The sequence below is a fragment of the Chlamydomonas reinhardtii genome, chromosome 1 (genome assembly GCF_000002595.2).
Source record: "Chlamydomonas reinhardtii strain CC-503 cw92 mt+ chromosome 1, whole genome shotgun sequence".
Taxonomy (NCBI): Eukaryota; Viridiplantae; Chlorophyta; class Chlorophyceae; order Chlamydomonadales; family Chlamydomonadaceae; genus Chlamydomonas; species Chlamydomonas reinhardtii.
The window spans coordinates 2,368,039-2,384,207 of NC_057004.1; the positions used below are offsets into that span (position 1 = coordinate 2,368,039).

The following is a 16,169-nucleotide window of genomic DNA, read 5'->3' on the forward strand; positions in this document are numbered from 1 at the left end:
GGAGTACCAGCGATGAGCCCTTCTCCAAGCAGCAACCATTCAGCCGCAGAGCGGGCAGCTGCCCCCCGCCACCAACTCCGCGTCTCCATCCTTTAACACGACACTCGCAGCACTCCGGCGCTTGAAACGCCACGACTCCGGAAGTGCGGCCACGCACTTCAGTCGCGGCCGCAGGCCCCACATCTATTGGTGTGCTTGTCCAGGCTTTATTTGAAATGCTTAAATGCGAATGCGAGTGCGAGTGCGAGTGCAGCAGACGGCAGCGGAATTATCGCTTGCAAGCAGTGAAAGCGGTCAGCAGAACGCACTGAGAGCAGACAGGTTACTTCAAATGGACGGTAACCGCCGTCCGCTTACTTGTCGGTCATCGGTTTTTAGGTCATTCTGCCTGCTTTACTCGGCGCCGCCACCAGACACGTCTATCACGCGCTGCGCTCACGCGTTGCGCTGGTGCGGCTCCCGGTACGGCAGTCGGAACAGCTCCCAGATGTCCCGTTCACTGCACACCGGCCGCTGAAGCCACGACACGACGCAACCCCCCGCCGCCGCCGCCGCCGCCTCCCGTACTGCGCCTGCACTCCTGCTGCCGCCAGTGCCGCCCCCACCGTTACCCTGACCGTCTCTGTCACTACCCTCACCACCACCACCACCACTACGATCACTACCACCAACACCAACACCAACACCCGCCGCCGCCGCCATGCAAACCGCCACGGTAACGTTGGTGGTGTCGCACAGCCCCGTGGCCGGGTCGCCCGCACCCGCCTCCCGCGCCTCCTGCGCCGCCACCTCCCGCTGCTCTGCCTCCCCGCGCTCGCGCCACCCGGGCGGCTCGAACTCCACACCGGCCGAGTCCGTGGGCAGCGCCTCCGTAGGGACCACGCCCACGCCCACGCCCACGCCCCCAGCCACTGCACTGCCGGCAGAGCCAAGGCCGGCGGCTGACGGGTGCTTGCGCTGTGGGCGGACGACGGATCGCAGCGTGCCGTGCGCGTTGGTGAACATCCTGCGGCAGGGGAGGGAGGCATGGCCGCCCCCGCGCGTCAAGTGGGGGCTGATCCAACTAAATGGCTATAAGGGTGGCTGCTGGGAATACAAAAAGCACGGGTTAGTTTTGAGACATCCGGCCAGGATGCGCGTACACCCTGACCCGGCACACCTTTCATACCCCGCCGGTGTGGCCGGCACCCACCCGTCCGCCAGCATCAGGCGCTCAGCAAGCAAGCCCACCTCAGCCCCCCAGCTGCAGTAGCCGCACGCAGCGTGTCAGCACACGCCCTGTTCCTGTCCGCCCCTCATCGCCCCCTCCCGCCCCACCCGCAGTTGAGCGCGTGTTGCCTCATGAAGCGCAGGTACTGCCGGCTGCCCGTCCAGCCCGCCACGGCGTACGGCCAACTGCTGTCGTACGGCACCAGCACCACGTCCAGCCGCCGCCGCCGTCCCGCGCCCGTCACCCACACGGCCCACAGGTGGTCGTACCGGTCCATCTGCTCATCGCTGCCTGGGGGTGGGGTGGGGGGTCCGGGGGTGGGGTGGCGTGGGGTGGGGTGGGGTGGGGTGGGGTGGGGTGGGGTGGGGGTCCGGGGGTGGGGTGGCGTGGGGTGGGGAGCAGGCACGCAGCCAGCCAGGCGGGCGGGCGTCAGGTTGGGATGGGGACGCAGACATGCAGCAAGCGCACCCCCAGGGCCTCCAATCCACCATGCCCACCCACCCACCCACCCACCCGCCCACCCACGTACCCGACCAGCGGCCCATCGCCACCATGGCCCTCATTCTGTCCAGCACACCCGCCTCCTTGCCCGCCTGCTGGCGACACATGGGGGAGGGAGGTAGAGACAGAGAGACACGGGCGTGGCGTGGGTATGGCCACCGACACAGGCACGCACGCACGTACGTGCGGCTCAAAGTGCACCGGACGTGCACTGAATGACCCGTGCGCCACCACTAAACACACACACAGACACACACACACACATACATACACACAAACACACACACACACACACACACACACACACACACACACACACAACAGCGAAATAGTCTTTGCGCTTCTTTTCCCTACCTTGCGCTCTTTAACAACACCAGCGCAACCCGCCGACCCAGCCCGCTCCCCCACGGCCCCACCCCACCCCACCTCACCTCACCTGTATGCGCAAGAAGGCTCCTGCCTCCAGTGGCACCACCCGCCCCGCCGCCGCCAGCGCCTCATACAGCCGCACCACCAGCGGCAGCCGCCCGCGGCCGCCAGCCTCCTCGCCCGCGCCCTCGCTCCCGCGCATACCGCCGCCCATGCGGCCCCCACTGTCCCCCGCGTCGCCACCTCCTCCTCCGCCGCCGCCGCCGCCTGCTGCGCCGCCGCCGCTGTCCCTACGGAGGGGGTATGTGGGGTGTGTGGCCAGGAAGTCGGCGTCGGCGGTGGCGCGGCCGCGGCGGCCGCCGCCCGCCAGCACCAGCAGCCAGCCGGGCCGACCCGACACAGCCGCCAATGCGTTCAGCAGCACCTGCGTAAACACACACACACACACACACACACACACACACACACACACACATACACACACATATGGCAGCCGTGAGATGCAATACACATGCGCAACATGCGATATGAATTGCCAGCGCGGCCCAACGCACCGCCCTTAACCGACCCTGCCCTAACCCCCCCCCCGACCCTGGCACACGCCCGCACGCCCACACGCACCTGCCTCATCTCGCCCACCTCCTCCGCACACAGCGTCTCCTCCACCAGGTGACGGCGCCACACCAGGGAATACCACACCTCACCACGCCACCAAGACCCCGCACCGCCGTCATCGCCATCTGCGGCGCCGCCTCCGCCGCCACTGCTGCGGGCGCCGCCGCGGACTGAGCGCTTCCTGCTGCCACCGCCGCCGCCGCCGCCGCCGCCGCCGCCGCCGCCCGGACCAAGGCATCGGCGCCCGCCACTTCCGTCACCCGCCGTGTCGGTGTCTGTGTCTGTGTCTGTCTCTGCATCCCCCTGTCTGTCGTACGGCACAAATGCTAACCCCCGTCCGCCTCCGGGCTCGCGTGGCGGCGTGTCCTCCCGTCCCCACACCGCTTCGCCCCCCTTGCCGCCTGCATCCTCCTCCCCGGTCCATTCCTCAGCCGCTGCTACTGCTTCACCACCGCCACCGCCGCGCCGCCGCCGCTTCGGCGCCCGGCTCTTCAGGTCTCCGCCTGCACCCGCTCTCCCAGATCCAAACCCAGATCCAGATCCAGATCCAACCCCAGATCCAGATCCAGCAGCGCCACGATCACCGCTGTCGTACCCCGGCACCCCTAGCTCCCTCAGCTCCGCCGCCACGTCCTCCGTCACGGGCAGCGCCGCCAGCCCCGCCGCCGCCCTCGCGCCGCCGCCCCGCAGCAGCATTTGGCTGTAGCTGCGCAGGCCGGCCGCCCACAGCCGCCGAGCCAACACGGGGCCGCAGCCAGGTAGTGCGGCGAACCGCCGCCGGGTGCTGCGGAGGGTTTGATAGGAGGATAGGGTGTGTGGGTGTGCCGATGTGCGGGCGTGTGAAGTTGAAGGCAAAAAAGCTTCAGGGGTGCCTGTGCGGCGGCGTGCAACCTGGGTGCATCGCGTCTGTTACCGACCCCAAACCCGGACCCCAAGCCGACCGAGCCCTCCGGCCCAACACGAGCCAACCAGACACACACTCACGCGGCGCCCTCGGTGCCCGGTCGCAGCTGCCCCCGCGAGTCGCACACCGGCCAGTCCGCCCGGAACGCCTCCAACAGCCCACATGTCAGTGGCGGGGGCTGCAGCAGGCCGCGTGCCCACGGCGCCTGTTGCTGCTGCTGTTGCTGCTGGTCAACCCCCGCTACTGCTGCAGTCACTGCCGCCTCCGGCTGCTGTTGCCCCTGCTGCTTCTCCGATTCCGCAGCAGCCTCGTCCTCCGTCTCATCACCCGAGCTCGGGCCGCGCCGCCTGCCGCCCTTCCTCCTCCTACCACCATCCCCTGTCCCCCCTGTCGCCCCTGCTACTGCCCCTGTTCCCGCTCCCGCGCCTGCTGCTGCTGCTGCTGCTGTTGTTGTGGAGCTCAGCAGTAGCTCGTGCAGCACGGCCGCCCCAAAGGCGCCCACGAAGGGCAGCTCCCGCTGCAGCTGCTGTGGCGGCGTGCCGGGGGCGATGTGGAAGGCGGCGCCGCGCACCGCCGCGGCAACGTGCGACCAGTTGAGCGCCTGGGGGGCGGTGTGTGTGTGTGTGTGTGTGGGGGGGGGGGGGTTAGCGGGGATGAACCAACACAATAGTTTGGTGTCGGAAGGGAAGAGGGCGTGCGCCGCCCATGATTATGCTTGCCGCTTGCAAGGGACTGGTATGGCACGGTAGGCTGCCTGCACACCACCGCTGCAACGAGCATGCATTTGTGGACCTCTGGTTCTCACAACCGCAACACCGCAACACCAAGGCTCAGCACCCCCGCCACACTGGGGCGTGTGTGACCTGCCTGGTGGTTGATGATGGGGAAGGTGGAGGTCGACACGTCCGCCGCAGCCCACCAGTGCCGGCCCCCTCCCTCCTCCCCTTCGCCGTCGCCGTCCCCATCGCCGCCATGAGTGCTACTGCCGCCATGAGTGCTATTGCCGCTGGCGCTGCCGCTGCTGCTGCCGCCGGCGGTGTCAGCCTGCTGGTGTGGCGGGCGCGGCGAGCGGGAAAGGGCGCCGGGCGGCGGGCGGAGGCTGGGGCGGCGGTGGCTGCCACGTGCGCCCGGCGGCGCATCCGTGTTGTCTGGTGGCGGCGCGCGCGCGCACACACACACACACACACACACACACACACACACACACACACACACACACACGCGCACATACATACACATTGGCGGGCCTCGTTTGTTGGTGTTAGGGTTTTGGGTGGACCGTGTGGATTCCATGCTGTGGGTCTGTCATGGTGCCGATGCGACCAAGGAGAGCTGCTGGTGAGGCGGCGGCGGCAGCGGGCCGCGACACGCTGCCCCGCGTGCGCCGCCGCATCCCGCCCCGCCAGCCCCCACACCACAGCGCACACGCACACGCACACGCACACGCACACGCATACGCACACGCACACGCACCTACCCCTCGGCCCCGCCAGCGCCTCCTCGAAGCGCATCAGCTCCCGCACCGCGATGTCCAGCCCGCTGTTCCCCCGCGCGGCGCAGCGGCCGGTGTCGTACAGCCCCCACAGCACCAGCTCCACAGCCCGCTCTACGGCGTCCAGCCGGGAGTCCCAGAAGCCCAACCAGCGCGCGTACCTGCGTGCGTGCGTGTATGTGTGTGTGTGTGTGTGTGTGTGTGTGTGTGTGTGTGTGTGTGTGTGTTAAACACAAAAACAAACGGAACAAAGCCGCTGAACACGCGTGCGCAGTTACGGACCAATACCTACGCCGGTTACCGAGCTCCGCGTTGGGCGATGTTGCCCCAGTTGTCACCTTGAGTATACTTACCCGCATACGTTGCCTGGAACCCCCTACCCGGGCGTTTGGCATTCAGCCTCGTCTCCGAGGTGCACCCGCATGCGCTGCCATGCTCCGCGTCGGCGACGCGCTAACAACGTTTACCGGGCACAACTCCCCCTAAGTCTCGACGACTCCACATCCATTCTCACCTATAAGCGTGGGAACGGAAAGGCATTGGGCGGCAGCATAGAAGTGTCACGGACATGTGAAATGGTGTGTGTGTGTGTGTGTGTGTGTGTGTGTGTGTGTGTGTGTGTGTTTGTGTCGTACGGTTGTGGTGATGGTGGTGGGTTGAGTGGACAGCACCGGGGTTTGACACAGCTGGCGTGTTGGCAGCATTGGGCCGCAGGAGGTAGGGGGTGCGAGCTTGCTTGGTGCTCTGTGCGACCATCATCACCACCATCGTCACCACCACCACCATCAACCCGGCTGATGGTGGCTGCCCACTCCACCGCCTCGTGTGCAGCAGCACCCACCTCGCCAGCGGTGCATTGGGTGCAGGCGTCGGTCCCGCTAGCGGCCACACGCCCCGAGGCAGCCGCGTTGCTGCCCGCGCGACAGCACCAGCTGCAGCATTCCCCGCCGCCACCTCCACCTCCTCATCCTCCTCTACCACCGGTGCCGCCACCGCCGCCGCCGCCGCAGGCACCAGCTGCGCGCCTGTGCCTCCAACGCTGGCGCCACCATCGCCACTCCTGCTGGCGCCGCCGCCTTGCCCAATGGCATCGGTTGTCAATAACGTGTGTGGCGTTCCTGAACGCAGTGGCGGCAGCGGCGGCAGCTCCTGTAGTTGTAGGTTCCTGCCGCTGCTGTGGGCGGCCGATGTGGCCAGCAGGCGGCGCGTTAAGGCGCGGCCGGCGGAAAGCGCTGGCGTGCTGGGTGGCTGCTGCTGCTGCTCATTGCTGTCACCCTTGCTGCTGTCATTGCTGGTCGTGGTGGTGGTGGAGGTCATGGTAGTAGTGGGGTTGGGGGCGGTGGTGGCGCCCGGCGGCGGGCGCTGCTGTTGCTTGCGCCACACCCGGGCGGCCTCCTCCAGCAGCTGGGGCACGTTGTGGGGCGCGGCGGGTACACGCCTGCAGCAGGACAAAGCCGCAGCCGCAGACATTGCAGCGCAGCCGCAGACATTGTCACAGCGGGCACAGCGACACACAAACATACACCCTGCTCACCAAGCAATGAGGACGCGTCCAGACAATGCAGCAGGACATATCCTTCTGTCTGTTCTACTCGTCCCTTTCCGCACACATCGTCGCATCTATCTGCCCATCCGTCCATCCACCCAAACACGCACGCCTGCGTTCATCCCGCACCACACCGCACCGCACCGCACCGGCTGGCTGCGCGCGCCCCTTGCCGCGACCCACGCACACACGCACGCACCTGGCACTACACCTGCGCTGCCGCAGCGCTGCCGCCAGCCAGCTCCCGTCCACTACCCGCATGCGTACACCCAGCTCGGCCGGCGTCAGCTCCAGCTCGGGGCGGGCGGCGTGTATGGCCTGCAGGCCGCCAGGTGGATGCGTCACAGAGCACCAGGAGTACCGGGAGGAACAACACGGTGATTGGGTGTGTTGGAGGCGGGCGGCGGTTGTGACACGTGCCGGCCGCAAGTTAGCCAGCAGGGCACTGGGCATTGCTAGGCGCCAACAGATGGCTTCAGGCGCACCCGCCGCCGCCCGCTTACCGCCTACATACCGCCACCCACCCACCATGAGTGCGGGCTGCAGCTCCACCGCCAGCGCCTGCAGCAGCTCCGGCCGCCGCCGCAGCACCGCACCGCCCACCACCACGTGCGTCACCTGCAGCGTGGCATGGCGTGGCGTGCCCAAACACCATTTTGCTGTGAACTACCTCAACCCGCACGCCCACGCGGCCCCCACCTCAGCTCAGCTCGTCTATTACGGCCAAGCGTCTCCCCATTGCCCTGCGCCCACTCCAACCGCTCCACCAGTCCTTCCACCGCTCCTTCCACTCCACCCCTCGCACCTACCCACCCACCTGCTGGGGCTGGTCCGGCGGCTGCAGCTCCGTCAGCAGTGCCGCCGCCCCCAGTTGGCCCACAACCACTGAACGCAGCGCACCCAGAGCCGCCGCATCCGCCGCCTCCATCGCCGCTGTCGCCTCCGCCGCTGCTGTCGCCTCTGCCGCCTCTCCGCCGCCGCCCCCCACTCCGCCGCGCTGGCCTCCTGCGCCAGTGCCGCTGCCGCCTGGGTCAGGGACTGCTGCGCCGTCATCGTTGCCGCCGCCGGCACCACCACCATCACCACCATCACCACCATCACTGCCCCCGCCACCACCAGCCGCAGGCCTCGCCATGCCGGCTGCCGCCATCAGGCCCGCCGCCCAGTCCGCGCCGCCCAGTGAGCCCAGGTGCAGTAGCAGCTTGAGGCCGTGCAGCGGCGGGGCAGGAGCGGTGGCTGCGGCTGCTGATGACTGACCGGCTGCGATTCTGCCAACACTCATGAGAGCTGGCTAGCTTCCTGTGTGTGTGTGCTAGCGCGGTTCAGTCACTTGCGAAGCGCAGCCCCGCTGACCCGAGGGACAAGGAATTTCCACGGTGCAGCAGGGACGAGCTGTGCCAGGCTGCTCTGTTGTCACCGGCGAGGCGTTATCAACGCTTCGTATGATCAACATTTCTGTAGCGACTCACCGCGCGACCGCAGCGTTGTGTCGGCCATCGCGATTTCCCATTCGCCGAGCTGGTCCGGGGCCGACACTGTAGCTCTGGGCCGATCGGCCGCCGACGTGGCCGTGCCGACCGCTTTTGGCATCCAACCAACCCTAATGGTTGCCGACCAACCCCAGCACGTCGTGCACTGTGTATTTGTATTTGGCAATAATACAAAGCGATGAGCGGTTGGGCACAGGGCTCGCCGCTGAAGCGCAGCAAAAGCCACGTCGAAATGGCAAGCGACAATGCTCCCGCAGGACCCTTGCTCAGCGAGGAAAGCAGTGCGTGCTTGCTTGACAGGCTGGACAGCAACATCCTGGTGTCTATCCTCAGCTTTTTAACGCCGCGCGAGGTGGGTTGAGCGCTGCAAGCAGCAACGTTCGCTTTCGGGCCTCGCCTCGAATACACGCGTAATGGCCAGCTTCTTGGAAGCATGGCGGGCATGTCTATTCACTGTAATCTTAAAATGTCGCAAGGGACCATCAGAGCAGCAAACTTGGGTACAAGGGCTTTTCGCCGGACAGGGCTCGGGGCTGCACTTGCGCACGCATTGTTGTGGTTGGGAGCCCATGCTGCGCGCAAGCATTGAAATTCAACCTGGAAGCAAATGCGTGCACAGACGAAACCGAATCCTGTGCGCACCACGGCCGGGCTGCCACGTCGCTCGAGTATCACAGCCGGGACCTACCAGCTGTCCGCCTCCCGGCCACCCCGCAATCCTTCCTCTATACGTCCTTCCCCTCCCTCTCCAATTACACACTAGGTGGTGACTGCCAGCCTGACATGCAAGCAGCTGGCGGCGGCGGCCGAGGCGCCGGTGCTGTGGCGGCAGCTGTACGACAGCGCGCTGTGCCCCCGCGTCAAGGAGCGCCACCTGCCGCACCCCAGCCAGGCGAGGCGGGGGGTGGAGGCCAGAAGGCCGGCGGAGATTGATTTGTGGAGTAGCGCGCGTGTGTGTATGTGGTGTTGAAGCAGGGCAAAGGCAGGGTCCAGCAGCGGGACGGGGCCGCGGGGCGGCAGTCGGGCAGCCGCGCGTTGGGCATGTCACCCGGGGCCTGAGCGTTACGACACCGGCCGCTGGCCGTCCTCCCTGCCACTCCTCCCCGTGCCTCCTCCCCTCTCTCCCCATAACACAGATAAGTGACTGGCGGGGGGTGGTGGTGCGGGGGCTACTGCTGCGCGAGCTCCCGCACGGGGCGTGGGAGCGCCTGCAGCCCGAGGGCAACCGACAGGTGCGCGGCTGCGTGCCGGTGTCCGGGTACCGCGCCGTGTGTGTGTGTACAGCACCGGTTGTTTGTACGGTATCCATGTGGACGGCATGGAAAAACCGTGCAAGAGGAGGGGTTGGGCGTGTCAGGCCAAGACCAACAGGGGCATGCCAGCGGCGGCGCTGCAAGTACGTAGGGGAGAGTTAAGGAGTTGTGCCAAGAAGTAAGGCCCAGATGCGTCGAAACCAGGACAGTTCCTGCGGCGTTGCCGACCGCCGCAAGTTGACAATAAGAAGGGGGTGTGCTTTGGCATTGACCTCATTGCCATTCGTGCCGTACGGCGACGCGGTTGCATCCTCCCACCGCCGCAACCGCCGCCACCCGTGCAGCTGCGGCCCTGCCCGCGCGAGGGCCACGCCGCCTCCAGCTGGGGGCGCGACTCCATGATCCTGTTCGGCGGTTGGGGCAGCGGCATCCGCAACGACCTCTACATTCTGGAGCGGGTGGCGCCAACCGCCAACGATCAACCGTCAACTGCCGCCGCCGCCGCCGCGGCGGAGCCGCCGTCGGCGCGCCCGGCCGGCCGAGATGAGGAGCGCCGCGCCGGTCCCTACCACCACCACCACCACCCAAACCGCCACGGCGCGGCGGCCGGCCCCTCGCGCTGCCCAGCCGCCACTGCAGGGGCCGCAGCCGCCGCTGATGCGGCGGAGGCCGCCGCTGAGGCTGGATCCGCCGCCAAGCCATCCTCATCCACATCGCCATCCTCCCGCTCCCAGCCGCCGCAGCCCGGCGGCGCGCCCTGGGTGCTGCCTGAGCAGGACGAGCCGTGCGGCTGGCAGTGGCGCGTGCCGCGCGTGGCTGGCCGCAAGCCGCCGGTGCGGTACGGCCACAGCGCCACACGCTGCGGCCCCGATGGCGGCTGGCTGGCCGTGTACGGAGGCATGCAGGTGAAGGCGGGGGGCGGGGGGCGCTGTGTGTGTGTGTGTGTGTGTGTGTGTGTGTGTGTGTGTGTGTGTGTGTGTGTGTGTTTGTTATTATATTTTTAAAGCTTCCAGTCCCAACTGGAGGGGGCCGCCCGTTAGAGATGGAAAACCACGAATGCCGGGTTTGGGGGGAGGCGGGGGGGAGGAGAGGACTGCCATCGTCTATGTACGGTTAACCATGCTGGGAACCCCGCTCCTGATTTCTTTGGGATTGGAGTAAACTACCAACCCCCTACACCACGCAGGCGGGCGGCTATGCTGCTGAGATCTCCAGTCTGGCGCTGCTGCGGCCCTTCAGCGGTGACCTGCCTGGCACAGAGGGTGCGAGCGGGGGCGGGGAACGGGGGGGCGGGGGGCGTGGAAATACTTGGGTGGAGGGAGTGGCGGGGGGGAGTGGCCTGGGGGTTGTGGCATAGGGGTGGGGGGCGGGTAATTGCTACCAACCCCACAGCACACCGGGGGCCAAAGCCCCAGGTAAACCGTGTGTGTCATGTCCTGAAACGCACGTCCGCTTCCGCTCTCATTCCCCTCCCCCTCCCACAATTGTAACCCACCCGCACAGACCTTGACCCCGCTGACTACGAGTATGAGTGGTACCTGCCGCAGCTGTCGGGGGCGGACCCGGGCGCGCGCGGCTACCACTCCGCCTGCGCCTCCGAGGACGGCATGCGGCTGTTTGTGTTCGGCGGCATTGCGCGGCGGGGCAGCACCACACGCCTCAGCGGTGGGGCGGGGGTGGGTGGGGGGGGGCACACGGGGTATGGAGCGGTGGGCGCGGGATGACGGAGGGTCGTGTGGTTGCGGCGGGAGGCATGAAAGCGATGCCTGTGTGTGATGCTCGGCCGCTTGGTGCCTCGTCCCTTCGTTCATTTCCTGGTTCCGCCTGCCCGCCCCGAGCACGCCCCACCTGTGCAACGCCACTTATACCGCCTCCTGCTGCTCAACCCACACACCCGTTCATCCGCTGCCACTCTCTCCGTCTCACCCTCACTCACCCTAAATCTCTCCCACTCGTCCCCCCGCCTGCTGTGCTATTGTGCCTGGCTACAACTTTGCTTCTTCTTGAACAATCATGCGTGTAACCCCCACTGCGCAGTGATCGACCTGCGCACCCTGACCGTGGACCGCCCCACCACCACCGGCGGCGGCCCTAGCCCGCGATTCGGCTGCTCGCTCTTCTGCTACGGCGGCAAGGTGTGGCGCCCGCAGGACACCACCCCCATCTCAGACACACACACACACACACACACACGCGCACACACAGACACACACACAGAGACACACACGCCTGCCTGCTACCCCGCATACCTTGGACATGCTCAACGCTGGTGCCCACCCCCATCCTCGTGTGCAGTCCTTTCTCACCTCCCCCTCCGCCCTCACCGCCCTCACCGCCCTCAATTCCTCCCGCTTCCGCCGCCTCCGGCTCTGCTCCGCCCGCAGCTGTGGGTGGTGGGCGGCGGCAACGGCAGCGACTTGGCTCGCAGCGGTGTGGACCTGTTTGACGTCTGGACACTGGACCTGAAGAGCTGGGAGTGGGCCGAGGTGAAGCCGGCCAATGAGCCCCACGACCGCAAGTGAGCATGAGCATGAGCATTTTACATGGCTTGAGGTCCATGCAGGCCCCACTAACTCCTTTGAGTCCGGGGGCGCAAGTGAGCGCCGAGCGACGAATGGGTCACAGCGCTGACTGCCTCACCTGCTGTGTGCTTGGGTCTGGGCCTGGGCCTGCCTACTCCGTTCCGCTCCCTCCCCTCCTCCCCTCCCTTTAACCCCCTCCCCCACCAACCACCTCCTCTCCGTCTCCCCCCCTACGCCTGCTGTCTACCTCGCTACACTTCTCTGTACCATCTTTGCGCTCCCCCCTCTTCCCCGCCCTCCTGCAGTGCGATGGGCCGCTGCCACGCCTCGGTGCTGCTGGGCTCCAAGCTGCTCATGTTCGGAGGCTCCCTGGAGCTGGGCAACCACATCACATGGTGAGGCGGCCTGGCGGGCGGGCGGGGCGGGGCGGAGCGGGGCTGGGGTGGGTACTTCATCCCAATGATCCAGTGGCGAAAAGCCATCGCAATGCAGTGGGTTGCACTTACCATGCCGCATGGGGACTAGCCGTCCGTGAATGGCGGGAGGGGTCCAGGCACGACTGGTTGAAAGCAGGGCGGCTGCAGACACGGGAGCAGACAGGGGGCCAGACGGAGTGGGGGGCGGCAGGGCGTGATCAGACCAGGGCAGTTGCTGCCGGCTGAGGCGCGGACCGGCACCCGCGTATGTAGGCGACAAGGCTCACAGAAACCCCCCTTCTCGCCTCGTAACTCTCGAGCGAACGCATGCACATACACGCACACGCACACACACGGCTTTGTTCCGTTTGTTTTGTGTTTAGCACACGCACACACACACACACACACACACACATGCACGCACGCACACACACACACACACACACGTGCGCACAGGCTGGACGTGGGCGCCTGCCCCGCCCCGGTGTGGGGCCACCCCGCCGCCGTGCTGGGCGCGCCGCCCGGCAAGCGCATGAGTGCAGTGGCGGCGATCAGCCGGACCGACCTGCTGGTGTTCGGAGGGTGGATCTACTCCTGCGGCGAGGTGGGAGCGGGAGGGCGGGCACCGGGAGGGCGGGCACCGGGAGGGCACAGCTAAGGGCGAGATGAGGGGGGGCGCGAGTGCTTGGGGCTCGCGCAGGTTCCTGCAGGGGTGTCACGCCTGGGGCGTGGAACCCCGTGGGCGGGGTTATTGCTTGTCATGCAAAGCAAAGCAATTCCAACCTCACCCTTGCCGTCTCCGCACACTTGCCTCCATTTCTCTGTCTGCCTGCCAGATGGGAGACCTCCACCGCTACAAGCTGCTGCTCAGTGAGCCCGAGACCAGGCGCGCACGAGACCTCATCGCCCGCGCGGACGCCGCCGCAGCAGCCGCCGCGGCCAGCGCCAGCAGCAGCGCCGGCGGCACCTGGAGGTCGGGCTGCGGCGGCAACGGCAACGGCGGCGGCGCGATGGGGCTGCTGGGCAGCATGCTGCACGGCATTTCGGCAGGCCGTGGCGGCAGCGCCGCCGCCTCCGGCGGGGCGGCGGCGGCGGCGGGGCCGCGGCGCGGCCCAGTGACGGACGCGGCTCAGCAGCTGTCAGAGCTGCTCAGTTCTAAGATTGCCCGATACTACACGTGAGTAAGGATGTGTACGCGGGCGTTCGCCTGCAGCACATTTAAAGTGAGTGCCGCCCTGCCTAACGAGCCCCGCCTCGCTGTTTGTTTGGCTCTGGCAAGCATACGGAACTTGCTTCCCCTTGCCGCCGGCACTCACCCCACTGCTGCTGCTCCACATGCGCACGTCACGCAGGCTCATGCGTGAGGCCCAGGAGCGCGAGGAGCGCAGCGGCCACGTGCCGCTGGCGCTGGTGCGGCAGATGCACGAAACCATGATGGTGAGGGGCGGGGCGGGGCGGGTGGAGTGTGATTGTCTCAGGCATAGGAGTGAGGCAGACTGGATCTGGGGATGAGGGGAGGCGGAATCAACACGGCATGGCCTGTTCTCAAATTTTATAAAAATGGCCACTGTGCCTTGCCATCGCATGGCTGCTCTCCTTACTGGCAAGACAATGTGCGGACACATGACAACGCAAACTTTCAACGCGTGTGTTCGCCTGTGTGTGGTGCGCAGGCGATCCGGCTGCTGCGCAACCACGCACGCGAGGAGGGCCTCGGCAGCGACGACGACGGAGACGGCGGGGGGGAGCGGGGCGGCCCCTCGGGCTGGACTGATGACGACGACGATGAGGATGATGATGGTGGTGGTGGGGACGTGCACGTGGCGGCGCTGTTTGGGGGCATGGGGCAGGAGGACAGCGATGATGAAGAGAGCGATGAGGAGGAGGATGAGGAGGCGGAGGGAGATGATGACGAGGACGAGGAGGAGGATGAGGACGAGGACGGGCCGACGGTGTTGGAGTATGATCCCAACGAGACGGGTGAGGAGGAGACGGACGCGGAGGAGGCGCCTGGCAGCGGCGGCAGCGCGGAAGGTGAAGAGGCGGCCGATGAGTAACGCGCCAGGAGCGGCTGAAGCGGCTAGACGCGCAGGTGGAGGTACGTAGGCAGTGTGCATGCAGCGTGCGAGTCAGCGTGTGTACGTTTGTGGCCCGGTTTCTCTCCGACCACAATGTTGGCTGATATCGGCAATCTAGCGATGAGAGCCGCCCCCGCAGGCGCGAGGCAGGAGTGGCGCTGACAGTGGGTTGCTGCCGCGTGTGCGCCAGGATACAGGAGACGACAAGGCCGTAGGTGTGGGTGACACAACGGAAACGCAGCGTGTGTTTAGGTAGGTGTGTGTATGTTGGGCGCATGGGGCGGGCACGCGTCACGCCGCCAGGCACCTGGGCGAGGAGCCGAGAAGTGTGTGCTGTGTGCGTACGGATGCAGGAGGGCAGCGACTGGTCCAAAGAGTGATGGGTGCGGAAGTGTGGTGCTGTTTTTTATGCATGTAGGATGAGGACGACAGCGAGCGGGCCATCCAGGCAAAGTGATCAATGGCGCGAGCCGGCAGGTGGCGGGGGGGTGGGGGGTGTTACTGGGCAGTTGAGCATGCGCGCGGGTACCGTAGTATGGTGCGGTGTGTGCGGGTACGGTGCAGGGTTCGCGCCTGATGTACCGGGGGCCCCTCTGGTGCTGCCTGGTGAACAACGCAGGAGCGCAGGGAAACTATCGCGCGTGCCGCAGGCTTTCTTGGGATGTATCATATCAACACGGCTTCTGTACATAAAACACGGCCGACTGGCGGGATAGGAATCATAGGATTCGTAGGCGGCGAATGAATGGTCTGATGGGGTCGACTCTGGAGCCTGGGGGGTTTGCCTTGTTTGGGCTGGATGTCCAGTTACATGTTGAACATGTTGCCACAGGCACGGTCACGCCGCCACGGTTTGCTCATCTCCCGGCACAAGTGGCGATGTAAACACTGGTGCTATGCCGGCACGCAGAAACCTCTGCCATTCCGCCAAGTCGTACTCGGCCAGGCGCCAACGTGACGTCTCTGCAACAAGCTTGGCTGGTTTTGGAGTTCACCACCAGACCGGCCCATATGAATGCCTCGCAATGACCCACATGACCACCACCAGGGATGCAGGGGTTTACCCTGATCACCAATAACCTCTCCTGATTAAAATAACCCATCGGAGACAAGCTGTGACCACGATACCCACGCTCAGGGGTCGATGCAAAGCCAAAAAGCACAAGCCGCCCTGGCTGTACTCAACACAGAGACCCACGCAATTTGACAACCGTAACAAGTCCTTGCTGGTCAAGGGCCAGGCGGGATGCGTTACCCACTTCCCATCCAGACATTCCGTAACTTCCATCGCTACACAACTCACCTCGTGCCGCCACCGGCCCTTCACTCGACCTCCGCACATGGTCAGCTTGCGTGCCACAGTCTCATGCGGTGCCCTCGCTGCTCAAATAAGAATGTCCTACTCTCTATGATACAGCTGCCCTGGCCGTGCCGAACTTTTCCCGGCGCCTTGGGCAAGCCGTTGTCCAACAGGGAATAACCTTGGAACAAGCGACAACGCAATTGCCCCCGCACAAGCTAAGCCTGCATTGCCCAAACGGTTGTTATGCCTATTTAGTATGGCTGATTCAAGGCCTGCATACCCTCATTTACTGTGTATCGTGGTCAGGCTGTACCATGTAACTGTACTTGGCAACGTCAGTAGCACGCAAGAGTACTAGACTGCGGGCGACCTCGTACAGCCTCATACCCAGTCAACGTGCACAAGTCGGCATACCTCAGCGAAAGCAGAACGCCCACCGCACGCGTCCCACTCCCCCCATACCCGACCCC

The 16,169-nt window shown here is 66.0% G+C and overlaps 2 protein-coding genes across 2 annotated transcripts; one reads left to right on the forward strand and one right to left on the reverse strand.

Annotated features, from left to right (window-relative positions):
• Window positions 1–2: 2 nt before the first annotated feature.
• Window positions 3–8,138, reverse strand: CHLRE_01g013000v5 (uncharacterized protein). Its single transcript, XM_043058343.1, has 13 exons — window positions 8,107–8,138; window positions 7,455–7,936; window positions 7,166–7,255; window positions 6,837–6,955; window positions 5,933–6,529; window positions 5,077–5,252; window positions 4,467–4,747; window positions 3,680–4,200; window positions 2,702–3,479; window positions 2,148–2,504; window positions 1,740–1,803; window positions 1,318–1,501; window positions 3–1,006 (listed from the first exon to the last, which is right to left on the reverse strand). Exons 2-13 carry the CDS (start codon window positions 7,917–7,919, stop codon window positions 436–438), a joined length of 4,203 nt encoding a protein of 1,400 aa, XP_042928257.1. The 5' UTR covers window positions 7,920–7,936; window positions 8,107–8,138; the 3' UTR covers window positions 3–435.
• A 120-nt stretch (window positions 8,139–8,258) lies between these two features.
• CHLRE_01g013050v5 (uncharacterized protein) lies at window positions 8,259–15,370 on the forward strand. Its single transcript, XM_043058344.1, has 13 exons — window positions 8,259–8,479; window positions 8,891–9,019; window positions 9,264–9,359; window positions 9,725–10,285; window positions 10,567–10,642; window positions 10,884–11,045; window positions 11,418–11,515; window positions 11,765–11,898; window positions 12,208–12,297; window positions 12,775–12,922; window positions 13,155–13,495; window positions 13,671–13,755; window positions 13,992–15,370. Exons 1-13 carry the CDS (start codon window positions 8,360–8,362, stop codon window positions 14,373–14,375), a joined length of 2,424 nt encoding a protein of 807 aa, XP_042928258.1. The 5' UTR covers window positions 8,259–8,359; the 3' UTR covers window positions 14,376–15,370.
• Window positions 15,371–16,169: the final 799 nt, after the last annotated feature.